Source organism: Ranitomeya imitator, chromosome 2 (genome assembly GCF_032444005.1).
Source record: "Ranitomeya imitator isolate aRanImi1 chromosome 2, aRanImi1.pri, whole genome shotgun sequence".
Lineage (NCBI taxonomy): Eukaryota > Metazoa > Chordata > Amphibia > Anura > Dendrobatidae > Ranitomeya > Ranitomeya imitator.
Genome location: NC_091283.1, coordinates 70,945,091 through 70,965,442, shown reverse-complemented (window position 1 = coordinate 70,965,442; position 20,352 = coordinate 70,945,091). Strand labels below are relative to the sequence as shown.

The 20,352-nt window shown below is 42.8% G+C and overlaps 1 protein-coding gene across 4 annotated transcripts in view; it reads right to left on the bottom strand.

Moving 5' to 3' along the window:
- The window catches only part of DOCK11 (dedicator of cytokinesis 11), a 421,093-nt gene that overhangs the window by 163,484 nt on the left and 237,257 nt on the right, over nucleotides 1-20,352 (bottom strand). For all 4 annotated transcript variants that reach the window (XM_069746935.1, XM_069746933.1, XM_069746934.1 and 1 more), the window contains 3 exons: nucleotides 13,981-14,092; nucleotides 12,032-12,098; nucleotides 8,857-8,904 (listed from right to left, as the gene is read on the bottom strand). In XM_069746935.1, coding sequence (XP_069603036.1) covers nucleotides 8,857-8,904; nucleotides 12,032-12,098; nucleotides 13,981-14,092 — 227 coding nt within the window. The remainder of the gene's footprint in view (nucleotides 1-8,856; nucleotides 8,905-12,031; nucleotides 12,099-13,980; nucleotides 14,093-20,352) is intronic.

The following is a 20,352-nucleotide window of genomic DNA, read 5'->3' as shown; positions in this document are numbered from 1 at the left end:
TGGCAAGTCCGAACGGCATCACCAGATACTCAAAATGACCCTCGGGCGTATTAAATGCCGTTTTCCATTCATCTCCCTGCCTGATTCTCACCAGATTATACGCACCACGAAGATCAATCTTAGTAAACCAACTAGCCCCCTTAATCCGAGCAAACAAGTCAGAAATCAATGGCAAGGGATACTAAAACTTAACAGTGATCTTATTAAGAAGGCGGTAATCAATACACGGTCTTAGCGAACCATCCTTCTTGGCTACAAAAAAGAACCCTGCTCCCAATGGTGACGACGATGGGCGAATATGTCCCTTCTCCAGGGACTCCTTCACATAACTGCGCATAGCGGTGTGTTCAGGTACGGACAAATTAAATAAACGACCCTTAGGGAATTTACTACCAGGAATCAAATTGATAGCACAATCACAATTCCTATGCGGAGGTAGGGCATCAGACTTGGACTCTTCAAATACATCCTGAAAGTCCGACAAGAACTCTGGGATGTCAGAAGGAATGGATGACGAAATAGACAAAAATGGAACATCACCATGTACTCCCTGACAACCCCAGCTGGTTACCGACATAGAGTTCCAATCCAATACTGGATTATGGGTTTGTAGCCATGGCAACCCCAACACGACCACATCATGCAAATTATGCAGTACCAGAAAGCGAATAACTTCCTGATGTGCAGGAGCCATGCACATGGTCAGCTGGGCCCAGTACTGAGGCTTATTCTTGGCCAAAGGTGTAGCATCAATTCCTCTCAACGGAATAGGACACCGCAAAGGCTCCAAGAAAAATCCACAACGTTTAGCATAATCCAAATCCATCAGATTCAGGGCAGCGCCTGAATCCACAAACGCCATGACAGAATATGATGACAAAGAGCATATTAAGGTAATGGACAAAAGGAATTTGGACTGTACAGTACCAATAACGGCAGAGCTATCGAACCGCCTAGTGCGTTTAGAACAATTAGAAATAGCATGAGTAGAATCACCACAATAGAAACACAGTCTGTTCAGACGTCTGTGTTCGTGCCGTTCTACTTTAGTCATAGTCCTGTCGCACTGCATAGGCTCAGGCTTACTCTCAGACAATACCGCCAGATGGTGCACAGATTTACGCTCGCGCAAGCGACGACCGATCTGAATGGCCAAGGACATAGACTCATTCAAACCAGCAGGCATAGGAAATCCCACCATTACATCCTTAAGAGCTTCAGAGAGACCCTTTCTGAACAAAGCCGCTAGTGCAGATTCATTCCACAGAGTGAGTACTGACCATTTCCTAAATTTCTGACAATATACTTCTACATCATCCTGACCCTGGCATAAAGCCAGCAGATTTTTCTCAGCTTGATCCACTGAATTAGGCTCATCGTAAAGCAATCCCAGCGCCTGGAAAAATGCATCAACATTACTCAATGCAGAATCTCCTGGTGCAAGAGAAAACGCCCAGTCCTGTGGGTCGCCGCGCAAAAAAAGAAATAATAATCAAAACCTGTTGAATAGGATTACCAGAAGAATGAGGTTTCAAGGCCAAAAATAGCTTACAATTATTTCTGAAGCTCAGGAACTTAGTTCTGTCACCAAAAAACAAATCAGGAATCGGAATTCTTGGTTCTAGCATCGATTTCTGATCAATAGTATCTTGAATCTTTTGTATATTTACAACGAGATTATCCATTGAGGAGCACAGAGCCTGAATATCCATGTCCACAGCTGTGTCCTGAAGCACTCTAATGTCTAGGGGAAAAAAAAGACTGAAGACAGAGCTAAGAAAAAAAATGATGTCAGGATTTCTTTTTTCCCTCTATTGGGAATCATTGGTCCGGCTCCTTGTACTGTTATGGCTGGCAATCAGGCAACACAGCGTGCAGTAATCAGCGCACATACAGAGATCTGGCAATAACCAAAAACAATAGGACGAGCTCTGAGACGTGGAATCTCTGTAGACTGCAGTACCTGATCTATCCTCACACAACTATAAGCAGCAGTGGATTGCGCCTAACAACTACCTATGCAACTCGGCACTGCCTGAGGAGCTGACTAGCCTGAAGATAGAAATACAAGCCTGACTTACCTCAGAGAAATACCCCAAAGGAATAGGCAGCCCCCCACATATAATGACTGTTAGCAAGATGAAAAGACAAACGCAGGAATGAAATAGATTCAGCAAAGTGAGGCCCGATATTCTAGACAGAGCGAGGATAGCAAAGAGAACTATGCAGTGTACAAAAAACCCTAAAACGAAAACCACGCAAAGGGGCAAAAAGACCCACCGTGCCGAACTAACAGCACGGCGGAGCACCCCTTTGCTTCTCAGAGCTTCCAGCAAAAGAAAATAGCAAGCTGGACAGAAAAAACAGAAAACAAACTAGAAGCACTTATCTAGCAGAGCAGCAGGCCCAAGGAAAGATGCAGTAGCTCAGATCCAACACTGGAACATTGACAAGGAGCAAGGAAGACAGACTCAGGTGGAGCTAAATAGCAAGGCAGCCAACGAGCTCACCAAAACACCTGAGGGAGGAAGCCCAGAGACTGCAATACCACTTGTGACCACAGAAGTGAACTCAGCCACAGAATTCACAACAGTAGCCCCTTCTCATGCACAGCACCATGGAATCAATGGTGCTCTATAAATAAATAATAATAATAATAATAATAGTGGGTTGGATGAATTATTCCCTTCTTAATCCATCATCAATAAAGTAAAAGGTCTGGAGCTGATTCCAGATGTGGCATTTGCATTTGGAAGCTGTTGCTTTGGACCCACAACATTTAGTCAAAGGAGCTCTCAATGGAAGAGAAACAGACCATCATTAGGTAAAAAAAAGAAGAAATCCATCAGAGAGATAGTAGAAATAGTAGAAGTGGCCAAATCAACAATTTGTTACATTCTAAAAAAGGCCTGGATGTCCATGTAAAATAATAGAGGTGGATGATGACAAAAAACTTTCCATGGTGAAGAAACACTCCTTCACAATATCCACCCAAATGGAGAACACTCTCCAGGAAGTAGGTGTTTTAGTGTCCTAGTCTACCATAAAGAGAAGACTTCATGAGAGCAAATACAGAGGGTTCACCACAAGCTTCAAACCATTAATCAGCCTTAAAAACAGAAAGGTCACAATAGACTTTGCCAAAAAAAAATTCAAGACGCCAGCCCAGTTCTTGAAAAGCAAGATGTACCAGAATGCTGGTGAGAAGAAAGTAATAAAGTATGGAGAAGGTTAGGAATAGTTCTTGATCCAAAGCACACCACATCCTCTGCAGAACATGGCAGAGGCAGTGTTATGGCGTGGGCATGCATGGCTTCCAATGGCCCAGGGTCACTAGTGTTTATTGATGAAGTGACTAAGGACAGAAGCAGCCGGATGAGTTCTGAAGTGTACAGGGCGATACCTTCTGCTCAGATTCAACCAAATGCAGCAAGGTTGATTGGACGACGCTTCACAGTTCAGTTGGGCAATGAACCAAAACATACTGGGAAAGCAACCCAGAATTTTTTTTTAAGGCAAAGTAGTGAGATATTTTGCAATGGCCGAGTCAATCACCAGATCTCAATCCCATCGAACATGCATTTCACACGCTTGAGACACAATTTAAGACAGAAAGACCCCCAAACAAGCAACAACTGAAGTCAGCTGCAGTAAAGGTGTCAAAGCATCACAAAGGAGAAAACACAGCGTTTGGTGACACCAATGGCTTCCAGACTTCAGGAAGCCATTACCTGCAAAGGATTCTCTACAAAGTATTAAAAAAGAACATTTTATTTATGACAAAGTATGTACAATTACTTCTGAGCCAATGAAACAAGGAGGCTTTGTAGGAAAATGGTTGCAATTTCTAAATGTTTCACAGGATAATTTTGTTCAAACCCTTAAATTAAACCTGTAAGTCTCCACTTCATTTATATCTCCGTTGTTTCATTTTAAATAAAAAGACGGTGGCATAAAGAGCCAAAAACATGTACTTGTAAGTTTATATATGCAATCCCCAGCCCTGTATATGCTAAGGGAAAGATCCACGGGTATCGTTAACCAGATGCCAAATCGTATTGGCACACAAGTCCAGATCTGAATACCTCCAATTGCTGGAACTGAATGGCTGACAATAGTATCTCCATGAGTATCCTTCAGTATTAGGCCTCGGTCCCATTAGCGTATGGCATCCGATGAGTCTCTCATGCGAGAGCATCGGATGCGATATGATAATGACACTCTGCTCCTGCTCTGCTGCGATACTGGTACTGGTATTATACAGACATGTGACGTTATCGTTAGCGAGTACCACAACTGATCCTGAGAACTGGGCCTCTGAAGAATCCCTTGTGAATAGAGTCGTGGTTGATCATGTACACTGCACACTGTTAATGGGACCGCCATACATGGCCAAGCGCTGCACTCAGCTGTTTTTCGGCACTCCTATAAGAATGAATGGACAGGCAGTGCACTTGATTGACCACCACTCCATTCACAAGGGGCTCTTCAGAATCCTTTTTTTTCAGGATTGGTGATGGTGGTCAGGATTTAATCCCTGGATGTTCCTGAAGTGACTGTAACCTCTATTCTTTATATCTTTAATGCATTCAACAGTAAAATGTCTGGTCTCGTAGTGACCATGTATCTTCACGGAGGCTCTATGATGGTAGCAATGTCGCAGCGCTTCGTAAGAAACAGATGTACCTAAAAAAAATCAACTTTAGAGACGAAGGTTTCACAGGGACCTGTATTTTGGTAATTTATTACATACTTTATAATAAAAGGATATTCTCTATTATGGTTTTTATCACACTTATGACTTTTGCTTTTTTGATAAACTGATATTTATATTGGTTATGATGTTGTGGTATGAGTAGCTTTTTATTGCATTTATAGGGTTTGGGTCAACACATCAGACTCTCGTCTACCATCGAAATCTTCAAAAAGAAGCTGAAGACCCACCTCTTCCGACAAGCCTACAACCTGCAGCAACCACCGATCGACCAAACCGCTGCACGACCAGCGCTACCCTCACCTACTGTATTCTCACCCATCCCTTGTAGATTGTGAGCCCTCGCGGACAGGGTCCTCTTCTCCTGTACCAGTTATGACTTGTATTGTTTAAGATTATTGTACTTGTTTTTATTATGTATACCCCTCCTCACATGTAAAGCGCCATGGAACAAATGGCGCTATAACAATAAATAATAATAATAATACGGGTGCTGTGACTGAAAAATGGCAATTCTGGCATTTTGACTTCTTTTTTTTTTTGCTTTAAGGCATTTATCATACTGGTTTAAATATTATATATTTTGATAGGTCAGGCTTTTAAAAGTGTGTATGTCACATGTCAGGATGGGGTTATTACATAAGATACCACATCAGTATTCTTGTACTTGTCTGTTGTCTGGAGCAGACTTCTGAGCGGACGGCACACTCATTTTATACAACTAATACGATGCCAAAATGTATGCCAAAATTGTGCCTTGCCCCTTCTGAACATGGTTGTAACATGATCGGCAAGAGGTTAGGTTTGCCAAGATTAACATTTTACTGATAGTACACAGCTGGATGCAAACCAGAAAATGTGCCCTAAATCCCAACATGTGGCACTGCACCACACGCAGGTTTAATCTTGATAATAATGATTGCATACACAAGCCTTGCACAATCGCTATAGTTTCTACTACATGGTTCAGCACTGACTCTCCTCCACTGCTAGCAGAGCAGTATGTGTTATTGTCTGCAATGCTAACAGCTCACTGACAGCACAGCAGCCAATAATGAAGCTCAGCGGCTCTGCAAGAGAACATGCGAAAAGCTGCTCAGAGCTGCTAAACTCACTGATTGTCTGCAGCGCTGTCGATGTGATGTCAGCACTGCAGACAATAACGGATATCAGGAGCAACGGTGAAGACTCCATGCTGGACCCGGGGGTGAAGGACCTGCAGGGGGACAGGAGTTTTCTGAAATTGGAAAACCCCTTTAAGAATTAAAAAATGTATTTTCACAACCAGATAAAAAGAAACTCTTGACAAAAATATTTTTATCCGTTTTTACTCAGCTTAGTAAAGAATCTAAGAATCTCCAGTTTGTCTGCATTTACTTGTGTGCACTTTGCCTAAGGCCTCAGTCAGATGGCCGTATAACAGACGACGGCTCTCCTGGCCCGAGCAGACAGCGTGTATTTCTACGTAGCTGCCACGATCGGGTCAGGGCAGCCGCCGGCCAGTCCGAGCATTGCAATGCGGTTGTCCTCTGTGTTATACGCCCGTCTGACTGCGCCCTAATGTCTCGATCTTTCCAAGAACAAGAGATGATTAATCTAGTTACCAGAAAAGAATGTTACTTGGCCACAGAGAAAGGACACAACCGAGGATATATATGACCAGACACACAGGAATGCTTTATTGTGAGAGCCGACATCTATCTCGCTCATAGACACACAGTGATTAAGTGTTGTCATGTTAAACAATTATATTTAACAAATTCCAGAAGACCAAAAAGAGACGCTGATCTGTACGAAGAGTATCATGCTGAAAGCAGTCAAACATTGTCACGTAACCTGACATCCATAAATCCATAAAGCACAATGACAGACAACTAGGCTGGGTTATTATCATTATTATCATATTGGGCTAGGTTAGGCTTTGTCAGGTCAGTTCTCATGCACACCTTTTCAGGTAGGAACACATGGTAAGCTGGAGAGGAAACACTGATGTCTTCATAGGGAATATGTTCTCTTTCCCTGTCATATTATTTTGCTCTAAAACCCATATGGTAAAGAGCTTAGCCCCCATGAAATCGGGTAATAGGCGGGCTTAACAGGTCACTTGCCATCCAGGTGGACTAGTCAAATGAGTGGCTCTCGCTAAGTTAATACTGCTGGGGAGTAATACCATAGTATTAGTAGCTATTTTTTTGCAGCCTTTTTTTTAGCAAACAAGAAGCATCATTTTACAGACCCAGGAAAAGCTTGTTTTAGTTTTTTTTTTTTAGTTTTTAGACACAGTGGTGGTGAATCTGTGGCATGCAGAGCCCTCCCTGTAGGCACGCACCATCGCCGTTTCACATAAGTGGGCAGTGGGGTGAGGAGCCCCCTACTTCACATCCAGCTGAAGCGTATTGGAGCGCACGAACTCGCAATACACGCTGCTGGCCAATCAGAGGCCAACAGCTGGCGTCGGCATACACGCGACTGGGCTCATGGCAGTGACGTCATGTGCCCACCGAAGATGACGCGGCGCCTCGGTGAGAGGAAGGAAGGTGAGTAGCAATGTTTATTGTGCTTTTTTTTCCTTTCTATGTGTTGAACAGCGGCGCCAGCAGGATGGGGCGGATATACAATAATGGGGTGACATTTACAAGGATGGGGCACAAATACCAAGAGGGAAGGCGCATATACAATGATGGGATGACATTTACAAGGATAGGAAGATATATACCAGGATAAAGGGCTTATATAAGGATAGGGGAGCATATAGCGGGATTGGGGATATATTCCATGATAAGGGCATATACATGGATTGGGGGAGCATATACAATGATGGGGGAACATATACAAGAATGAAGAGCATGTATATGGATTCGGGGAGCATATGCTAGGATGGGGGAGCATATACAAGGATAGGGGAATATATGCAATGATGAGAGAACATATACAAGAATGAAGAGCATGTATATGGATTCGGGGAGCATATGCTAGGATGGGGAGAGCATATACAAGGATGGGGGAATATATGCAATGATGAGAGAACATATACAAGAATGAAGAGCATGTATATGGATTGGTGGAGCATATGCTAGGATGGGGGAGCATATACCAGGATGGCGGAATATACATGGATTGGGGGAGCATATACAAGGATGGGGGAGCGTATACTAGGATGAAGGGCATATATCAGGATGGGGAAGCATATACATGGATTGAGGTAGTACATACAAGAATGGAGGCATATATACAGTGTGTATATATATATATATATATATATATATATATGAATGAGGGCATCCTATACAAGGATGGGGGAGCATATAAAAGAATAGGGGCATCATATATAAGAATGGAGGAGGATATACAAGGATGGGGGAGCACATAAAATAATGGGGGCATCATATCCAAGGATGGGAGAGCATACACTAGGATTGGGAAGCATATACAAGCACATACAAGAATGGGGGCATCATATACAAGGATGGAGGAGCATATACTAGGATAGGAGAGAATATACTAGGATGGGGAAGCCGTTAAATTGCCATGTTGGCACTTTGTGATAAATAAGCTGCACTGACCCCGCTGCCTCCTCACCGCTATACCGCCTCACCAACACCGGAGCTGCTGCAACCCTCCACCTGCTGTCTCCTTCCCTACCATCCTTTACAATGTAAGCTCTGAAGGGCAGGGTCCTCGCCCCTCTGTATCAGTCTGTAATCGTTAGTTTGTTTACTGTAAGTGATATCTGTAATTTGTATGTAACCCCTTCTCATGTACAGCACCATGGAATCAATGGTGCTATATAAATAAATATTAATAAATAAATGAGTTTTGTGTTGCAGTTTGGGAACTCGGTATCTAATAGGCTCCATGACTGTTCCAATTTATCTGAAAAAGTTGCAAACCACCGAGAGACCATTGCGTTAAATCACTAGGTAGTAGTCTCAGAGTGATTTGTGACTTTTTTCCAAAAAAACAGAAATATTCAGGTCACAATGCTATCATGGCAAACCTGTGATCTTACACTGATGCACTGATTTGCAGGATGATGTGCAGCTGTCAATCCTTAGACTAAAATTACTTCACATGTAATTTACTGACCCATCACTGTATTCATTCCAGAAATCAAAAATCAAGTAACTATGTAATACTCTTACCTTGCAATATTCCTTTTCCCTGCATATCGGAAATGGAATAGACAAGCCCTATAAAGAGAAAAAGATCACATAAATTGTCACATCTTAATGCCTTGTACACCAGGGGTGTCAAACTGCATTCCTCGATGGCTGCAAACAGGTCATGCTTTCAGGATTTCCTTGTACTGCACAGGTGATAATTTAATCACCAACTCATTATTTGTGTAGGTGATTAAATTATCACCTGTGCAGTACAAGGAAATCCTGAAAACATGACCTGTTTGCAGCCCTCGAGGAGTGCAGTTTGACACCCCTGTTGTACACAACATCATGTATATATGCAATCTATGAAGATTGTATACAGTAACATGCAACATTATTTATATATTAATTAATACTACAAATATGAAAATAATGCATAGTTTGAAAAGTAATCTATGTATTTATTTCTTATGTATGGTATTTACATTTTCAGGTCTTTCCCTTAAGACCACTTTAAATGGGTTGTCCCACCAGGATGCTAGCTTAGCTAAGAGGTTTTGTTCTGGGGGAATCAACTCATCCCTGCATTAAATTGTAAGACAGAAAATTCATGAAAAGTCTGGTATTGTTAGGGTATGTGAACATGCAGTTTTTTGAGGCATTCATTTTTGAAAGGGGAATCAGCTTCCTTTTTTGAGGGGGAATGGAGTTTTTTTTGGAGGAGTATTTCTTTTCCTGACATTTTGAACAGATCTGCACTAAAATCCACCTTAAAAACCACTTCTAAAAGCTTCCAGAAATACATGAAATCCACTTTGCTGTTCACATGAGGAAGTATTTTTTGTTGTTTTTCTTAATAAAAAAGGTGTTGAAAAAGGCTTGCTGTGAAAAAAAAAGAGTGCTAGTCACTTGTATGAAGTGGATCTTCATTGAACCCACTGCAAATCTGACAAGGTCAAATCAAAAGGCTGCAAAAAAGGCTTTGGGGGAAAAAAACATAAACTCTTATACAAATTTTGAAAACTTCTACAGGAAAAATAAAACTCTTCCCAAATATCCCCACAAAAAGAGAGTTCAACATCTCAACAAACTTTGTGTGACCATTGTTGCACAGAAAGGTCTTGATCATTATTAAAAAAAAAACAAAAAACCTTGATATGTCCAATGCCAGGTCCCCATCTTTGATGCAGGCTTAGGAGCGGAGCTTGCATTGTACCCAGCAGCTCGTGAGCTGAGCTCTGCTTGTTGCAGTTAATCCCTAAAATGTCACTTTCAATATCCAAAAACGGCATTTAGAGCACGCAGTCAGACTGTTCCATGCATCCACAGCCCTCTCTCGACGGAAAAACAATGCAGATGCCGATGGGTTTCCCCGTCATGGCAGCTGTGGGTCTGCTAAAGGTCCCTGTGCCTACCATGACAGTATGGCTATGTGCACATGTTGCGGATTTGGCTGCGGATCTGCAGCGGATTTGACGCTGCGGATTCGCAGCAGTTTTCCATGCGGTGTACAGTACCATGTAAACCTATGGAAAACAAAATCCGCAGTGCACATGCTGTGGAAAATACGGCGTGGAAACGCTGCATTGTATTTTCCATAGCATGTCAATTCTTTGTGCGGATTCCGCAGCGGTTTACACCTGCTCCATAATAGGAATCTGCAGGTGTAAAAATGCAGGTGAAATCTGCACAAAAAACGCAGGAAATCCGCGGTAAATCCACAGGTAAAACGCAGTGCGTTTTACCTGCAGATTTTTCAAAAACGGTGCTGCAAAATCCGCACATGAATCCGCAACGTGGGCACGTAGCCTACTTCTGTGCAGTGCAGCTTGTGGCTGGCCTTAATAGGGGACCTTATTTTTTACTATATACTGCAATACTGAAGTGTAGATGGTTGCACTAAGGAAACTAACAAAGTAAGAAAACAAAATGTCAAAATATAAAATATAAAAACTCGAATCATCCTAGTTTTAAAAATAAAGAAATAAAAAAATTAAAAAGATAAACATATTTTGTATCACTGAGTCCATTAGGCTAGGGCTACATGGTGACTTTAGCCATGACACCTGTCAGGTGACCACGGTTCGCTCAGTGCCGTGCCTACATCGCAGCGCATATCAAGTGAATGGGGTCGCATTGCTCGTCGCAACCCCACTCACTAGGATTGTGCTGTGATGTAGGAGTGGCACCGAGTGAACCTTGGTAGCAACGGGTGTCACGACCAAAGCCTAAAAGTCCTATGAAAATTTTAAAGGGAACCTGTCACCTGAATTTGGCGGGACCGCAATATTGTATTGAAGTTCATTCTCTGTCCTCCACAGTACACGCAATCTTGCCTTGCGCAGGCGTGTACTATGGAGGAGAGAATGAACTTCAATCCAATATTGCGGCCAGCATGCAGCCAGCGGGTAAGGAAAGGGTGAATCAAACACCCGAAAACTCCGCCCATATGACAAAAAACCGGTCCCGCCACATTCAGGTGACAGGTTCCCTTTAAAAATGAATCAGTAAACACCGCAAACAGAAAAAAAAAATTCAAAAATTGTAGTTTTTCAAGTTTTTTTCACAAGTGATAAAAACATTGCATCGACCCCAAAAATTTATAAATTAGGTAAACAGTCACAAAAAAACAACAACCCTCAAACAGCAATTTTTTTCCTTTCAAATATTTGAATTTTTTTTTATACTACCTAAATAAAAAGCAAACTGTACAAGTTTGGTATCACCATCATTGTATTGACCTGGATAATCCTATTGCTAGGTCAATTTTACTGCACGGTGAATGCTGTAAAAACAAAACCCCAAAAGCATTTGACGAATTGCGATTTTGGTACAATTTAACGGAATTTGAATTATTTACTCATTTTCCATTATATTAAATGGTAAAATGAATGGTGTGATTCAAAACTATAACTTGTCCTACATAAAAAGAAAAGTTCTCATATGGCCATGTCCATTGACAAATAAAAAGTTATAGCTCTTGTATGAAATGGAGAACAAAAAAGGAAAGCAGAAAGAAAAATCACCGGGAAGGGATTCACTTCTGACACTGGCTTCAAAAACTGCATCAAAACAGCTCGTGTGAAAGCACCCAAACAGTGGATCAGTGTTTTATGGAGCATTCATCTCACTTTAGTTTATTAGCATAATAAATTATGGCAACAGAATAAACAAAAAAAGAAAGTGCAGTGGTAAATTTTATTATTCAACTTACTCTAGAAGTGTAAGAAAGTTCAGCAGTTCTTGTGGGGACATTTTATTCCAGTAGCTAACCAGAGAATCTGAGAACAACACAAACATTTACGTTAGGATACACAATAGTCAAGTGTGAGATATGGTGCTCATAATATTATGTCTTTTCTGCTACTTCCATACTGAGAAAGTTATTCACATTCAGCTATTTTTTTGCTATGTTTTGTAAGGATTTTGCATTTAAACAGATACAAAAATAAGATCACATATACAAGAAATAACCCCAAACCCTTCAATGTCGTGACATTCATTTGTGTTCATACCGGTTTATTTCTATGCTGAGTTTCAAAGGCATGACCACCCTGTAAGTACTGATAGAAGGGTAGGTTTGGTAGACAAAACTCTTCCTGTAGTTGACTTAATGATTTATAGGTGTTATTTGGCAAAAATTGATGATGCCTTTAGCGTCTCAGTTCACTAGACCTCCCAGATTGATAACCTCCAGAAAGTTGTGGTTTTACCAAATTGGTGTGTACTCCGTACAATCTACTATGCACCTAATTTGTTTAATTTTCTTCCACCTATTAAATATAAGAGAAATTATGGATAGATTGTTCTTATTTAGTCTCAGAAATCTAATTTCCAGGGAAGCTAACACAGTAACATAGCAAGGCCGAAAAAAGACATTTGTCCATCTAGTTCAGCCTAAAAAAAAATAAAGAACCTAATAACTGTAAGATACAATATTGTTCTGCTCCAGGAAGACATCCAGGCCTCTCTTGAACCCCTCGATCGACTGAGTTCACCATCACCACATCCTCGGGCAAGCAATTCCAGATTCTCACTGCCCTAAACAGATTGCCGCTTTCAAGATGCTACTTTAAAAGGGAATCTGTCACCCCCAAAATCGTATATGAGCTGCAGCAATCGGCATCAGGGGCTTATCTACAGCATTCTGTAATGCTGTAGATTAGCCCCCGATGTAACCTGAAAGATGAGAAATAAAGGTTAGATTATACTCACTCAGTGGCGGTCCCGCTGCGGTCCGGGTCCGATGGGTGTCGCGGTCCAGTCCAGCACCTCCTATCTTCATATGATGACGTCCTCTTCTTGTCTTCTTGCCGCTGCTCCGGCGCAGGTGTACTATGTCTGCCCTGTTGAGGGCAAAGTACTGCAGTGCGCAGGCAACGGGAAAGGTCAGAGAGGCCCGACGCCTGTTAACTGCAGTACTTTACTCTGCCCTCAACAGGGCACACAAAGTACACCTGCGCCGAAGCCGCGGCAAGGAGACAAGAAGAGGACGTCATCGTATGAAGATAGGAAGCGCCGGTCCTGGACCGCGACACCCATCGGACCCGGACCGCAGCGGGACCGCCCCTGGGTGAGTATAATCTAACCTTTATTTCTCATCTTTCAGGTTACATCGGGGGCTTATCTACAGCATTACAGAATGCATTACAGAATGCTGTAGATAAGTACCTGGTGCCGGTGGCCGCAGCTCATATATGATTTTGGGGATGACAGACTCCCTTTAACATATTCACGCTGATATCTTAAATATTTTCCTCATCCCATCGTTAGAGATGTTAGCTCTAATGCAGCATTGTCAAGAGCCTTCTAAGAGTTTACAAATGAAATGCTCTCTGTGGACATTAGGGCATGTTCCTATGGAGACTCCTAGCTGCTCACTTGCCAGGTGTAGCAAGAGAGTACAGTAGATTCTTAAAACTTCCGCTAATGCTCTGAGTATTGTGGAGGTGTCCAACTTTAAGCCAAATAATTATGAATTCGAGTCCTGAGTATCACTTTATACGCACTTTCAAGACTTTGCATAGCTTACTGGAAACTCTCTGCCTGTGAACCAGGTTTTGTCTTCTCTTCTTGATGTTTTTCAGTAGGTGCTAAATTATCAAAACTTAACGTTGAATGTATAAAATATGGAAATAACATGTCTTATACAAGAACATTTACCTTCTGAAATAACTTTGACTATGTACAGATAGCAGATGAGCAGGCTCTTAATTTCATATGAATCCAATCGGGTATAAGGAGACACAGTGCTTTTTGTGGAGCTTCTACGCATCTGAAGAGGCCAGAAAAAAAAGAACCATTAAAGTGAATCTGTCACGAGTAGTGATGAGCGAGTGTACTCGTCGCTCGGAGTTTTCCTGAGCATGCTCGGGTGGTCTCCGAGTATTTGTGACTGCTCGGAGATTTAGTTTTTGTTTATGCAGCTGCATGATCTACAGCTGCTAGCCAGCCTGAGTACATGTGGGGGTTGCATGATTGCTAGGGAATCCCCACAAGTAATCAAGCTGTCTAGTAGCCGCAAATCAAGCAACTGCGGTGATGAAAACTAAATCTCCGAGCAGTCACAAATACCCGGAGACCACCTGAGCGTGCTCGGGAAAACCCGAGCAATGAGTATACTCGCTCATCACTAGACACAAGGTTTGTGGTATGGAATTGGAAAGCAGCATGATGTAGGGGCAGCGAGCCTGATTACATTGATGTGTCATTTACTAGGCTGTGTGTTGCGGTTCAATTAAATCAGTGTTTTATCAGCAAGAGATTATAATTCCAGGACTAAGTGTCTCGTCCCTCCTAGTCAAGTGCTCTGTGTAGCCCTGCCCCCACCACTGATTGGCAGCTTTCTGTCAATGTTCAGTGTATACCAAAAGCTACCAATAAGTGGTGTGGGTGGAGTTCTAGAGGGATCAGCTTTTAACCCCTTCATGACCCAGCCTATTTTGACCTTAATGACCTGGCCGTTTTTTGCAATTCTGACCAGTGTCCCTTTATGAGGTAATAACTCAGGAACGCTTCAACGGATCCTAGCGGTTCTGAGATTGTTTTTTCGTGACATATTGTGCTTCATGTTAGTGATAAATTTAGGTTAATAATTTCTGCGTTTATTTATGATTAAAATGGAAATTTGGCGAAAATTTTGAAAATTTCGCAATTTTCACATTTTGAATTTTTATTCTGTTAAACCAGAGAGTTATGTGACACAAAATAGTTAATAAATAACATTTCCCACATGTATATTTTACATCAGCACAATTTTAGAAACAAAATTTTTTTTTTGCTAGGAAGTTATAAGGGTTAAAATTTGACCAGCGATTTCTTATTTTTACAACGAAATTTACAAAACCATTTTTTTAGGGACCACCTCACATTTGAACTCAGTTTGAGGGGTCTATATGGCTGAAAATACCCAAAAGTGACACCATTCTAAAAACTGCACCTCTCAAGGTACTGAAAACCACATTCAAGAAGTTTATTAACCCTTCAGGTACTTCACAGCAGCAGAAGCAACATGGAAGGAAAAAATGAACATTTAACTTTTTAGTCACAAAAATTATCTTTTAGCAACATTTTTTTTATTTTTCCAATGGTAAAAGGAGAAACTGAACCACGAAGGTTGTTGTCCAATTTGTCCTGAGTACGCTGATACCTCATATGTGGGGGTAAACCACTGTTTGGGCGCACGGCAGGGCTTGGAAGGGAAGGAGCGCCATTTGACTTTTTGAATGAAAAATTGTCTCCACTCTTTAGCGGACACCATGTCACGTTTGGAGAGCCCCCGTGTGCCTAAAAATTGGAGCTCCCCCACAAGTGACCCCATTTTGGAAACTAGACGCCCCAAGGAACTTATCTAGATGCATAGTGAGCACTTTGAACCCCCAGGTGCTTCACAAATTGATCCGTAAAAATGAAAAAGTACTTTTTTTCACAAAAAAATTCTTTTAGCCTCAATTTTTTCATTTTCACATGGGCAACAGGATAAAATGGATCCTAAAATTTGTTGGGCAATTTCTCCTGAATATACCGATACCTCACAGGTGGGGGTAAACCACTGTTTGGGCACATGGTAAGGCTCGGAAGGGAAGGAGCGCCATTTGACTTTTTGAATGAAAATTTATCTCCATCGTTAATGGACACCATGTCGCCTTTGGAGAGCCCCTGTGTGCCTAAACATTGGAGCTCCCCCACAAGTGACCCCATTTTGGAAACTAGACCCCCCAAGGAACTTATCGAGATGCCTAGTGAGCACTTTAAACCCTCAGGTGCTTCACAAATTGATCTGTAAACATGAAAAAGTACTTTTTTTCACACAAAATTTCTTTTTGCCTCAATTTTTTCATTTTCACATGGGCAATAGGATAAAATGGATCCTAAAATTTGTTGGGCAATTTCTGCCGAGTACGCCGATACCTCATATGTGGGGGTAAACCACTGTTTGGGCACACGGCAGGGCTCGGAAGGGAAGGCGCGCCATTTGACTTTTTGAATGGAAAATTAGCTCCAATTGTTAGCGGACACCATGTCGCGTTTGGAGAGACCCTGTGTGCCTAAACATTGGAGCTCCCCCACAAGTGACCCAATTTTGGAAACTAGACCCCCCAAGAAACTTATCTAGATGCATATTGAGCACTTTAAACCCCCAGGTGCTTCACAGAAGTTTATAACGCAGAGCCATGAAAATAAAAAAGAATATTTCTTTCCTCAAAAATGATTTTTTAGCCTGGAATTTCCTATTTTGCCAAGGGTAAAAGGAGAAATTGGACGCCAAATGTTGTTGTCCAGTTTGTCCTGAGTACGCTGATACCCCATATGTGGGGGTAAACCACTATTTGGGCACATGTCGGGGCTTGGAAGTGAAGTAGTGACGTTTTGAAATGCAGACTTTGATGGAATGCTCTGCGGGCATCACGTTGCGTTTGCAGAGACCCTGATGTGCCTAAACAGTAGAAACCCCCATAAGTGACCCCATTTTGGAAACTAGACCCCGAAAGGAACTTATCTAGATGTGTGGTGAGCACTTTGAACCCCCAAGTGCTTCACAGAAGTTTATAATGCAGAGCCGTGAAAATAAAAAAATACGTTTTCTTTCCTCAAAAATAATTATTTAGCCCAGAATTTTTTATTTTCCCAAGGGTTAAAGGAGAAATTGGACCCCAAAAGTTGTTGTCCAGTTTCTCCTGAGTACGCTGATACCCCATGTGTGGGGGTAAGCCACTGTTTGGGCACACGTCGGGGCTCAGAAGGGAAGTAGTGACTTTTGAAATGCAGACTTTGATGGAATGGTCTGCGGGCATCACGTTGCGTTTGCAGAGCCCCTGGTGTGCCTAAACAGTAGAAACCCCCCAAAAGTGACCCTATTTTGAAAACTAGACCCCCCAAGGAACTTATCTAGATATGTGGTGAGCACTTTGAACCCCCAAGTGCTTCACAGACGTTTACAACGCAGAGCCGTGAAAATAAAAAATCATTTTTCTTTCCTCAAAAATGATGTTTTAGCAAGCATTTTTTTATTTTCACAAGGGTAACAGGAGAAATTGGACCCCAGTAATTGTTGCGCAGTTTGTCCTGAGTATGCTGGTACCCCATATGTGGGGGTAAACCACTGTTTGGGCGCACGTCGGGGCAAGGAAGTGAGGGAGCACCATTTGACTTTTTGAATACAAGATTGGCTGGAATCAATGGTGGCGCCATGTTGCGTTTGGAGACCCCTGATGTGCCTAAACAGTGGAAACCCCTCCATTCTACCTCCAACACTAACCCCCCCACACGCCTAACCCTAATCCTAACTGTAGCCATATCACAACCCTAACCACAACCCTAATTCCAACCCTAACCCTAAGGCTATGTGTCCATGTTGCGGATTCGTGTGAGATTTTTCAGCATCATTTTTTAAAAATCCGCGGGTAAAAGGCACTGCGTTTTACCTGTGGATTTACCGTGTTTTTTGTGCGGATTTCACCTGTGGATTCCTACTGAGGAACAGGTGTAAAACGCTGCGGAATCCGCACAAAGAATTGACATGCTGCAGAAAATACAACGCAGCGTTTCCGCGCGGTATTTTCCGCACCATGGGCACAGCGGATTTGGTTTTCCATAGGTTTACATGGTACTGTAAACCTGATGGAACACTGCTGCGAATCCGCAGCGGCCAATCCGCACCGTGTGCACATAGACTAATTCTAAAGGTATGTTCACATGCTGCGGAAAATGCTGCAGATCCGCAGCAGTTTCCCATGAGTTTACAGTTCAATGTAAACCTATGGGAAACAAAAATCGCTGTACACATGCTGCAGAAAAACTGCACGGAAACGCAGCGGTTTATATTCCACAGCATGTCACTTCTTTCTGCAGATTCCGCAGCGATTTTACAACTGCTCCAATAGAAAATCGCAGTTGTAAAACTGCAGTGAAATGTGCAGAAAAACCGCGGTAAATCTGCCATAAATCCGCAGCGGTTTAGCAGTGCGGATTTATGAAATCCGCAAAGGACCAGAATACGTGTGCACATACCGAAACCCTAACCCTAACCCTAACCCTATTCTAACCTTAGCGGAAAAAAAAATTCTTTATTTTTTTACTGTCCCTACCTGTGGGGGTGACAAAGGGGGGGGGGGGGGTCATTTACAATTTTTTTTATTTTGATCACTGTGATAGGTTATATCTCAGTGATCAAAATGCACTTTGGAACGAATCTGCCGGCCGGCAGATTCGGCGGGCGCACTGCGCATGCGCCCGCCATTTTGGAAGATGGCGGCGCCCAGGGAGAAGACGGACGGACTCCGAGAGGAACGGTAAGTATGATGGGGTGGAAAACTGAGGGGAGGAATCCCATGGAGTATATTGAAAGCTGGCTCCTTGAGACTTTTGGTGATGCAGCACTGACAAAAGTATTTGCGGTAGAAAGAGCCTACAGGGTCCCACCGAAACCACCTGTCCCTGGAGCAAGTCCCCGTACCATGCTTGCCAAAATCCTAAACTACAGAGACAGAGACATTATCCTGAGGAAGGCTAGAGACATGACGGATCTGACAATTGGAGGTCAAAGAATCGCTATCTACCCTGACTATTCCGCCCTGGTACAGAAACAACGGATGATGTTCACGGGTATCAAGAGACGGCTGAGGGAACTGAGAGTGCAATACTCCATGATGTTTCCGGCACGACTGAGAGTGGTGGCGTTGGATAAGATTAATTTTTTCCAGACGCTGGAGGACGCTACCCAGTGGATAGATCTTAACACTAAAAGGCTTAAAGGGAAAGGAGATTGAAAATGCGGGGTGGGTTGGTCGGGAGGTATTTTACTTTCTTTAAAAAGGGGGGAAAAAGAGATTGACTGACAGTACATTGGTAATTGAGATGTGAAGGTTTGAGGGTGGAGCTGGGCATTACTCAGGGAACGCACTGGGAGTGCTGATACGGCGGAGAAGTATGAGGGAGGAAGGATGTGCAGCGTACTTAAAGTTTATTTAGTTTCTTGCAGTTGTAAGTTAATACATGTTGAAATATTTTCTTCTTCTAAGAACTGCGCCGAATTCTATTATAAACGGTAGCGGGAGGCGGAAGGAGAAGGTTACGTTAACAAGAGTGTTCGCAATGGGTGATGGTGCCCCACTCTTGATAAGAGGCAGAATGTATAGTATTGGGGGGGGTGTGGGGGAGGGGGGGTAGGGGTAAGGGATGGGAGGGAAGTTAGACAGCTCAGAACTGGGAGTATTGACATAACTAAGGATGATGAGTCACATAATAGGGGACCGCTTTAAGACACTGAGTTGGAATGTGAGAGGTCTGGCGGATAAGTCTAGGAGAGCTGCGAGCTTGCAGTATGCGAAGGATCAACGGGCCTCTATGATATGTTTGCTAGAGACGCACTTGATACGGAAGAAAGTGGACGTACTGAATAGACGTTGGATTCAGAAAGGGTATCATTCTACCTTTTCGACGTACTCAAGGGGGGTGTCAGTGTTGGTGCCGGTGGGAGTGCAGTATGAAGAGGTGAAGGTATGCGTGGATGCTGAGGGTCAGTATGTGGTGATACAATGTATATTGTATGGAGTGAGAGTGTGTGTTGCGGCAATGTATATTCCACCTCCATATTCAAGTAAGAAGATCAGGGAGGTGTTGGAGAAGGTCGAACGATGGGGACCGCTACCACTTTTAATTATTGGGGATTTGAACAATATTTGTGACGACTTTTGGGATAAAAATAAGAACACCCAGAACAGGTCGGAGGGGCACACTACAACATTTGGTACCTATGTGCGTGAAATAGGCATGATTGATCTATGGAGAGTTAGACATGTTGGGGAGAGAGGGTACTCGTGCTACTTGCCGGCTCATGCTACGCTATCCAGAATTGATATGGCGCTGGGTAACCGCCTGTTAGACACAATGGTGGGGGAGGTGCGTTATCTGCCGAGGGCCCTTTCGGATCACAGTCCAATTGAGGTGGAGGTCAGGTTGTTGGGGACACGGACCGCAAGCGGGAGAGAATGGAAGATCCATCCTAACTGGTTACAGAGTATTGATTTGGAGGGT